The 10,169-nt window shown below is 42.4% G+C and overlaps 1 protein-coding gene across 2 annotated transcripts; it reads left to right on the forward strand.

Moving 5' to 3' along the window:
* The first annotated feature begins 496 nt into the window (after window positions 1–496).
* On the forward strand, window positions 497–6,819 carry emilin3a (elastin microfibril interfacer 3a). Of its 2 annotated transcripts, none has more exons than XM_031735890.2 (6): window positions 497–542; window positions 2,613–2,746; window positions 2,871–3,356; window positions 3,489–3,608; window positions 3,709–4,226; window positions 4,435–6,819. In XM_031735890.2, the coding sequence occupies exons 3-6, from the start codon at window positions 3,196–3,198 to the stop codon at window positions 6,393–6,395; spliced, it is 2,760 nt and encodes a 919-aa protein (XP_031591750.2). In that variant the 5' UTR covers window positions 497–542; window positions 2,613–2,746; window positions 2,871–3,195; the 3' UTR covers window positions 6,396–6,819. The 2 variants fall into 2 exon arrangements, with proteins under 2 accessions (XP_031591750.2, XP_039460046.1); XM_039604112.1 differs by lacking the exon at window positions 497–542 and adding an exon at window positions 1,737–1,818.
* The last annotated feature ends 3,350 nt before the right edge of the window (window positions 6,820–10,169 follow it).

A 10,169-nucleotide genomic window follows, 5' to 3' on the forward strand; every position in this document is an offset into this window, starting at 1 on the left:
TTTATATTACTCTATGTTCTTGTTTATTCTGTTATGTCTTTTGTTAAGGTTTGCCATTTGTTAGGGTTTTGTTCTGTGCCTGCCTGCTCCCACTTCTCTGTGTTCCCTCTGTCTGTCCATGGTGTCACTGTGTCTGTTCGTGAGTCTGTCTGTTAAGTTCAGTGTCTTGTCTGGTTCTCTGTGTCTGTAAGTTTCCTGTTTTATTCTGAAGGTCTTTGTCTCATGTGAGTGTGTTCAGCTTACGTTTCCCCTGTCTCGTCAGCTCTGATTTCTCCCAGGTGTGTTCCCCTCCTGTCTCCCATCTCTTGATCATTGCTGTGTGTATTTAAGTCCTGTGTGTTCTCCTGCCTGTTGCGGTTCGTCTGCGTTATCTACCCGCGTCTCCCTGCGTCTCCCTGCGTCTCCCTGCGTCTCCCTGCGTCTCCCTGCGTCTCCCTGCGTCTCCCTGCGTCTCCCTGCGTCTCCCTGCGTCTCCCTGCGTCTCCCTGCGTCTCCCTGCGTCTCCCTGCGTCTCCCTGCGTCTCCCTGCGTCGCCATTTCAGGTCTGTGTTTTGTTAGCGTCCTCCAGTTTAGGTTTTGCTTAGTTTCCGTCCACACCTTTTCTGTTTGTATTCCTCCTCAATAAAAGCCCACTCACATCACTAGTGCCTGCATCTTCGGTCCTTTAATAAATTACACACAGCTCGCCTCGCTGGCCGTGACAAAAATCAAGTATCTGAAGTGAGATAACTTTACCTTATCCAGTAAGGTCCATCAAAGTTTAACTTTGAGAACATAATTTGCAGTTTAAAACGTTGATAAATCGTTACATTAAATGTTAAAGCAACTGGATAATTTCTTTTTTTTCCACACACATCCATTACTGATCTAGCTGTTCTAACTTTACAGTTACTATAATTTCAATCCAAGACTTGAAGAGTTTTACAAGTACCTGTAGATTCACTCTTTACGATAAAGTTGAAATAAAATCAAACTTGGGAACCCAATTCTTGTTTTTTAAGTCATTAAAGATGTATGCTGCACAGTTAATTCACTCTGAAAAACAAAAAACCCAGATCAAATAAATCATTAAAAGCCCCAAATAATCATTCACGCCATGATGAGTGTATACTTTTGACCACGACTGAAACAAAAATAGCACTCAAAGACGTATCATCTGCCAACAACACCACTGTTTTAAAAATAGATGAATCCTGAATCACGACCAGAACTTAATGAGGTCATGTTTTGCCCATGATTCATCTTTTCATTCATTTTATGAAAGTCATCCTGGTAGTTCTTGTATAATTTTGCCACAAACTGCAGTAAAAACATTTTTAAAAGTTACATTTTTTTCCAAATCAATGAGGTATGAATACTCCAAAGTGGCAGAACTGAAATACGAGCCTAAAAAAATACTTGGTTTACCTCCAATGTTTGTACAATACCTTCCATGTTATATGGCTTTATGCAACTAAAATTTTGCTTCATATAACCAGAAAGTGGAAAGTGTCCTAGCTGTGGTGCAATGGAGCTACCAGGCGTGTTTCCGTACTCAGGGCGGTGAACTTAAACTGGACAAGAGCCGTGTTGTGCATGAATGTGTGGAATTGTGGGGCTCAGCACTCAGCCATGGGTGTGTACTGTCACAGCCTTTAACACAGGGCATTTGTTTCTGTTTGTTCCCCTTTCTGGAGGTTTGCTGTTAAATGAAGGCTCAGACTGTGTCAGCGTGTATGTGTGAAGTCAGGGAGGCCAAGATGTGTCACCTCATATACTGTCAGGTCGTCACATAACCTCAACACTATCATCACAGCTCGGCTGTTCTAGTGAGAAAATGTGTGTGCCATCCCACTCGGGGCTCATAAAATATTAATAGCACATATTTAAGATTAATTTTTTATGTTAGCATCAAGCTAAAAGGTAAAAGATTTCCTGGTTTCAGCCTCTGAATGTGAGACTTTTTTACTTCATTACTTCTACTTCATGTTACACTGTGTTATATATTATGACAAATGACAAATTACTTACTAACTGGATTTACTTGAATGTTTTCATGTTATCCAACATTGCTGGATGCTGGATGCAAAGACTATATCTGATATATTCTTCAAATAGCTAGTGATGCTGATGTTGTCAGCTCATATCAGGCTATTGGCAAATAGGATGACATTTACTGATTTCAGAAGCTGATTTTTAATTTTTGTGTCACATCAATTTTACACTGGCTAAAAGAGCAAAGAAAATGAAAGAAAGGGCTAACTCTCTGGTGTGATGTAAAGAAATAACTGCAAAAAATTAGATAAAGGAAAAAATGTTATTGGCATCTATGATCACATGATATACAATCAAATTTTACGTTTATTAAAAATCTATAAATCAAATCTATAGCAATAGTTATACATCAAATCAAATCCATTCGAAGACCTTCTAAACATTAATATTAGTAAAAGCAGTAAGTCTGTCCCTTGAGTGCTTCTTACTTACAGCAGTGAAGGCATGTTTTGTTATTTAGTTTTCATATTAAAACAAGGCTTTTACCCAGAACATGATGTTCTTGTTGTTTTGTTTTTGTTTTTTTGCTTTTCTACATATAATGTTTATGCATGTCTTTTTTTCTTTATATTCTAAAGGGTGAATGAATAACCTTCCCATTTTGGGACAAAGCTGGGTACTATACTCGTTGGAGGTGATGCAGCGTTTCCTCTCTGGTTTGCCGTGATGTCACTAAAGGAAAAAAGCTACTGAGAGCTCAGCTGCAGTTCTGGTTGGTGAAAGCAGATTCCAGAATAGTCATAAATTGAAATTATATAGATGACGACCACAAAAGTGTCACAGGTGGGACATTAACCGGGGAAATGATGGGTTTTTCCCTCCTCTGTTGTCAATAGGGTGTTACTTTGAGGAGGCTGAGTGGGAGGAGATATGCAGATGGAGCCGGTGGAGCCTTTTTAGTGGTGTCTGTAGTCCCCCCCAAACTCGCAGTGGACTCTTGTCACTGGAGTCCACTACAACCACAGCCAGCATCAGCACTCACAGGGTGGCATTGTGCTGTATAACCCAGGCAAAGGAGAAGCTAAACTGCAGAAATTCAAGTCTTTTTACAAGCAAGTGGAGAATATTTGAATATTTGCGGCCTTTGCTGTCCCTTGATAAAGGAATACTTTTTTCTGTTTTCAGTTTGAAGAGTTTTTATACTCAGCTTTTCACTGGAGAATGCTCAGGATGCTTTTCTCAGGCGTTATGAGCCTTTTTGTCTTCATGGCTCTGTTTTCATCACTTGTTGAAACCAAGTTCTACAGACCATTTGAGTTTCACCAGTATAAACCTGGGCTCGGTCAACACTACAGCCAAGGAAAACCCACCAGCAGGCACAAGTAAGTGCTGTTTCTCTCCATCTCTGTCATGCACATCACCACGTCAGATAATTCAGTGACAAATCTTGTAATTTTTAAAAAAATTTATTTGACCAAGTTTTTTTCTTTCCTCTTTGATTTCCACTCTGAAAGGAACCACTGTGCCTACGTCACTGAAAAGACAGTGCCCTTCACCGTGCAGGATGGAGCAGCCCCGTATGTAAAAGCTGAGTACAACAAGTGTTCACTGGGCCGCAAATGCCCAGCTCTCTTGTGAGTAAATGCTGCTCGTGTGATACGTTTTAATTCAGGTCACTTTACAGTACAAAACACTGAATTTATGTTCTTAACCCATTACTGCTGCTCCCTGCAGGTATCGCCTGATGTACAAGCCACTTTACAAGGTGGCACATAAAACCGTCACAGAGCTGGAGTGGCGTTGTTGCCCTGGGTACTCTGGTTATGGATGTATGGAGGGACATCCAGTTTATCAACACCCTATGAAAATGATGCCACCATTCAAGGGCCCACCAATGAGAGAGTCCCAGTTTAAGGGGCCCCCTAGCAAAGTCCCGATGTTCAAGGGCCCACATGTTAACACTGCTGTGAAAGCCAGCCCATGGAGTCATCCCAAAGGACCTCCTACTGGCAGTTTTAACCCCCTCCCAATGCATCCCTTTGGGCCTCCGAGGTCCTCCTCCTACCCAGAAATCCCCTTCCAGCCTTATCCATCAGAATCAGAGCCAGCTCCAGAGCATGAAGAGCCACATTACACAGAGACCAACCATGAACATGAACATGAGAATAGCCAAGGACCTGAGGAATTTATACCTGAAGAAATCCCCTCTCCTCCCCCCTCTGGTGGTGAACAGCCTGTGGATGAGACCACAGGTATGTCCCAATTTCTAAACCGTCCAATAATGCTAACTTGGTTTTAAAAGTGATGAACCTGAATATACTTTCTTTTTTTTAAGTAAAAGAACAACACTGGGGATCTTAAAATGAACTAGATTCAAAATGGAGTCACATCAAAGCATAGTGTTTGGGATTTCTTTACTGTGTTTGTCCCCCTTTTAATAGCATCTCTTTATCTCTTCAGGCCATGCTCTTGACAGTGAGACGGAGGAGCGAATATATCATATGGAGGAGGATGTGCGGCGTCTAAACCAGGGTCTGGAGACTTTGAGGGTAACTGTGAATGGACTAGAGGAAAGCCTGCGAACCTCGCTCAGAGAGGATGCAAACAGGATGCTGTCAGCTGTGCTCTCTGCTGCCCCTGGTACTGGTCCTGGACCTGGTCCTGTTCCCCCTCCAGATGTAGCCTCTCATCCATCCACCTTTGGGTTTGTAGAAATTCCTGGGGAAGACCTTGACACAGGAGATCTAGGTGGTAGACATGTTGTTCCAGACCTCGCACAACTGAATGAAAGGGTTGAAGAGCTTAGAAATGAGCTGCAAGCCAAGACAGCTGAGATTCAGGAACTCAAAGTGACATTGATGAGGCATGATGGAGCACTGAAGAAGATTTCTAAAAGAACAGGCATCAGAAATCTTCTGGTATCAGATTCCAATGGCAAGCTTGGAGAAGCTATGGAGAAATTGATGGATGCTAAATTAAGCACAGCCAGAACAGAAATTCTTGGCGGATTTGAGAAACGTGTGGAGAGCACAGAGGACCGATGCAAGGAGAAAGCTGGGGATGTGCACCGTCAGTGCCAGAAGCAGCAAAGTGAGCAGCAGGAGCAGATGGAGGATGCTCTACAGGAAAGCACCATCAGCTTAAGAACAGAGCTGAGAAAGCTCCAAGCACAGATGAATGGTTTTAATGGTACCGAGAGCTGCTGTGGTAGGATGAGTGGACTTAAGGAAAGGGTGCAGCTGCTGGAAAGGTCAATGGCAGGCCTCAACCAGTCCCAGGAGCATCTGAGAGTGGAGCTGGGTGGACACAAAGACCACATAGAAGGAATGCTGGAGGGGCGTCTGGCATATGTAGAGGCCAAGCTCAACCTGACTGGGGAGATCAAAAGTGAAGAATCTGGAAGGACAAGTGGTGTCCCAGACAGAGATGCGACTGGACAAGCTTTGGAGGCCAAAATGGAGGTTAAGTTAAAGAATCTGGAGTGTCGTTTACTAACAGCTTTGGAGGAGCTGGGTAATGCCACAGCTCTGGAGGATCACATTGTTCCCACTCTGGAGACAGAGCTGGAGTCACTCCGAGGCAGACTGGAGGTGGATGTGGACAGAATGCAAAAGCATCTCAACAATTTGGAAATGCTCTGCACCACTTCATGTCCCTCACCTCAAACAGTTACCATCCAAGGAGACTCTGCTGTGCCAAGTGAAAACCTGGCTTTGGAGCAGAATGTGAAGGACGTACTGGATATGCAAGGCGACCAGTTGAACAGACTCAATGTTACACTGCAGAACATCCTAAAGCATCTGACCCTCAGGGAGCAGCAGGAACAAGCAGAGCAAGATTCTTCCATCCAGGGTGAGCTAACAATCCTCAAATTCAATGTGCGCTCAGTTAACCACACCCTGAGAGGACTCCAGGATTCCCTGGGGACAGTGGTCCACCAGGTTGGTGAAGCCAACAGCTCCTGGCATCAAAGAGAGACTCGTCTGGCCCAGCAGATAAAAGGCGTGGTGCAGCTGGTTGGACATCAGGCTTCCATGCTTGGGGCAGGTGAGCGCAGACTGACCCGGCTTAAAGGTGAGCTGCAGGAGATGAAGAGACGGCTAGGTGAAGAGGTACGGGGGTGCCGAAGATCAGCTATGGTGGTCCAGAAGGAGGTAACTGAGGTTGGTGGGCGGGTCGCCAGCGTAGAGGACCAGTGTAAGGGCTTAAACTACTTGGCAGATGACCTGGAGAGAATCAGGGAGGAGCTGGAGAGACAGTCAAATGGTCTCCTACTGCAAGTCAGTGGGACTCTCTCTAGCCATGCACAGCAGCTGTCTGAGCTGAAAGGTGAACTGAAAAACTGCACCTCCAAGGCAGAGCCAACAGAGCAGAGTTTAGAGCCAGCAGAGACACGAGGGGATACCTTTGCTCTGAATTAGTTTACTTCATATGGACAATGAATTATAAAACAGTGAAGAGTAAATATTGTGCAGGTGTAAAGGGGTTCCACTAAGCCCTTTATTATACAGTTTTTACAATGCAAAGGTTTCGAATCTGCACTGAAATAATGATGATTTGTCAGCTTACAATATGAAAAGAAACCAAAAGGCAGCTAACTGTAACCGCACTCACAGCTGAATCTTGAAATCTAATCATGGTGGTGCTAAGAATAATCAGAGCCTGAGTGAGTGAGAGATAAACAACAGCACCTGTGTTACTCTGAAGCTTTTAAGAAATCATAAACGAACAGTCATTTAATAATGTTTACATGATGAAGTTTTTGTATTGTTTTTTCTTATATTTAGGGTAGATGTAATGTTTTTATATGGCTCTAGCTTTTGAGCATTAGTCTATATTCTTACTGCAGTTCTGCATGAAATGTTTAAAGTATGTAAAGTTTAATTTTTAAGTTTTTCAATACAGACAATTCAATAAAAAATGATTTTGTCTTCATGTTCTCTTTGCTATTTTAACTTTGCAGTCAAAGCACTTTTTACTACAAGTCAAATTCACACACACACACACACACACACACACACACACACACACACACACACACACACACACACACACACACACACACACACACACACACACACACACACACAGATCCACTCAGGGGCAATGTTGTGTTTAGTATTTTGCCCAGGGACACTTCAGCATAGAAACTAGAGGAACACTGGAGAAACCAAAAGTAAGCGTGAAAAACAAACAAACAATTAACTAAAATTAGAGCTAATTAGAACTTGATCAGTCTCAACAAACATGCACCAAGTACTTTTGTATTGTACTACTGTACAAATATAATCTATCTAAGTCTAGCCCCGTATAATGCAAACGTTACACTGTGGTGTGTGCTCAAAAAATATTTACACAACTCCCTAAAAGGAACTAAAAATTAGGATGAATTGAATCTTATTATGATTTCCCTTGCTAGTGTTCCATCCATCCATCCTTCCATTCATTCTTTTCCAATTATACACTTCATAAGCATGTCTGGACTGTGGGAGAAAGCCTGATTACCCTAAGAGAACCCATCCAGGCAAAGGGTGAACCTGCACACTCCACACAGAAAGGTCTCAGTCTTCAAACTCGAAACCCTCCCTCCTGCTGCCACCGAAGGCAAACTGTAACTCTGCTATAGTTCTGTAGTCATGTTTCACTCTGGAAGTGAAAAGTGTTGGTGCAGAGAAGTGCGGACACCACAAGGGGGCGATAGAGAAGCATTAATAGACTCAACTGAAAAGTGCAGGGAGTATTGAAGTATGACGAGTGTAAATGATGTCTCCCTTCCAAAAAATTAAGTTCGCAGGGACAGGCAGTGCTTGCCAGAGGAAAATTACAAATTTGCATTATAGCCAAGGTGATGGAGAAAGCCAAAGAGCCCTTCAGTGCAGCAGCAGCCTATATCTCATTCTCTCTCTAGGCTACTAATCTACCAGCCCAGTTTTCTGAGTGCAGTCCTCATTGGGCAGTTACCATGGGGCGAAAGGTGACCTTGCTAATAACCTTCCCCTGTTAGTTCCTGTTTCCCTATCGAACAAACAACCATTAAAATGACAGCTACGTGGGAGATGAGCCCACTGCTGTGAGAAAACTTTTTAGCCGGAGACACGTGGTGAATAATAATGATGGAAAATGCCACGGAGGGAAGGAGGGCAGACGGAAGAGATAGACACCAAATTTATGTCTGCTGAGAAGATGAACGATGGAGCAATCTCAAGACAAATATACACCTCGATAATAATGATGCAGGTCTGCACATGCATATAGAGGTAGTGAGGGGGAGAGATGTCCACGGCTTCCAGAAGCAACTGCTGCATATAAGCGCCTAAATCACCTTTCTGTTACTGAACGTAAAATGATAAACATGCATGCCACGAAAGGGAAGTAATTGAATAACTGTCAAGAAACCACAAGAAAAGTATTAAACTATTCTGTCTCTGCTAGACTACAAACCCCACATTATCTTTTCTCATTGTTTGGGTGTACGTATTTTTATTATTCTTGCAGTGCCTCCACATTCATACAAACCCAGACAACAACACATTAATCATGTTTGTTTCCAACTAGACACTTGGACAGAAAGGGCAGCCAGGACTCTGGTGAATTTGTCCCCTCTGTCTCTCTTCACTGCTCACTCATGGATCCGATTCAGAGTTACACTTCCTGCACAACTCACAAACAGCGCCTGGCCAAAGGAAGCTCCAAAATCACAAAAGGCAACGCTTTGGCACAGACACAGAGGACAAAGGATACAGAGTAAAAAGAGGGGCACACTGGAGGAAAATGTGAATCATCCGATAAAATGTCCTCTGTAGAAGTTTAAGGTGAGAGGAGAGATTTTGTCCCCGTTATAGTGATGGCCAGAGAACAGACAGGGTTGATTACAGCTGGCTCAGAAGCAAGGAAGCCCAGGAGAGGCTTACCTTAAATCAGGGTCTCAGGGCTACTTAGTGATAAGCTTCAGGATTTGACATTCTCCAGGAAGCACTACTGGGTGTTTTGGGGTGTATAGCTGAAAAGTTATTGGTGAAAGTTTTACTATCATAAAAATCAGGTTAAACAACAATAGATCCAAGTTGTTTGTACTTGGTTTGTAACCAGATGAACACAATTAAAATAAAATTAACCATCATTAGTTTTGAAAATGCTAAATGAGGTCAAACTTTCTACCAGAAGGAATAACATATATATTGAGAGACAAACTTTAAATTACAAGAGTGGCAATGTGAAAAGTTTCCAATGACACTACAGAAACCTGCTCCCCCTAAGGAGTCCCACCTGACTGCACTGACTCCCATTACAAATACCCTGCTTGATTCTAATTAAACAAATTGAATGACAATAAAAGCCACTCAAGGAAAGTGAAGAAGGTTTATCATTCTGGAAAAAGAAAAAGAGGAATTGAGGGGGGAAAGCAGGAAAGGTGTGAGCAGATAATAACAATTAAACCTAAATCTAATTAAATATGAATAAAAACAATCTATTAGTCAAGGCTTAATTATGGGGGAGAAAGATTTTGATAACAAAACTTCCACTAGCATAACATTATGTCGTTTCCTTACTTGACATTTAACATTAATGAACTTAGCTGGTAAAGCACCCTGGTGTGTCCAGCTCGATGTGATCGAGTCAAGTGTGTTCCCCAGGAATCTCCAGCAGTCAAGTTACTGAGTAACAATTAGGCTGAAGAAATGTGGAAGCCCACCAGGATCAGTGAGTCGTTAGAGTATTAACACGTCATAAACAGTCATCTTGGTCTTGGGCATTGTTACCAAAATAAAAATGGTTTTTGGAATGGAATTTTTGCTTAAGGCCCCAAATGACTCGCCAGTATCTCCATTGGGGATGACAACAAATTATGAAATAAAAATGTGGGGACAACGTTTAAACTATATATTCTGGCTATAAAAAGTCAGTCAGAATAACTGTTTGATGACACATGGATTAAAACTGACACAGGAAAAGGATAGCAGAAGGTGAATGAATTCGCACCTATGGAGCGTAGATCGTTCCATAAACATGAAGATTTAATGAGGAAGAAGTGCATAAAGGTCTTCCACATATGAACTATAGATCATGAGATTTAATAATTTATGGTGTGTGCACTGGAGGTCAGGAGCATCAAGGTCGCACAAAACTAAACTCTATACATTTAAAGACCTCTTCTATTCAACGCATAACATATATCCTTCAGTCCTGGGTTTAAT

Source organism: Oreochromis aureus, linkage group 20 (assembly GCF_013358895.1).
Source record: "Oreochromis aureus strain Israel breed Guangdong linkage group 20, ZZ_aureus, whole genome shotgun sequence".
Classification (NCBI taxonomy): Eukaryota; Metazoa; Chordata; class Actinopteri; order Cichliformes; family Cichlidae; genus Oreochromis; species Oreochromis aureus.

Excerpts from the sequence above, each read along its gene's own strand:
- emilin3a (XM_031735890.2), top strand. The coding sequence starts at position 3,196 with ATGCTCAGGATGCTTTTCTCAGGCGTTATGAGCCTTTTTGTCTTCATG. Across the intron at positions 3,357-3,488 it reads AAACCCACCAGCAGGCACAA|GAACCACTGTGCCTACGTCA; the intron begins GTAAGTGCTGTT and ends CCACTCTGAAAG. Across the intron at positions 3,609-3,708 it reads CGCAAATGCCCAGCTCTCTT|GTATCGCCTGATGTACAAGC; the intron begins GTGAGTAAATGC and ends TGCTCCCTGCAG.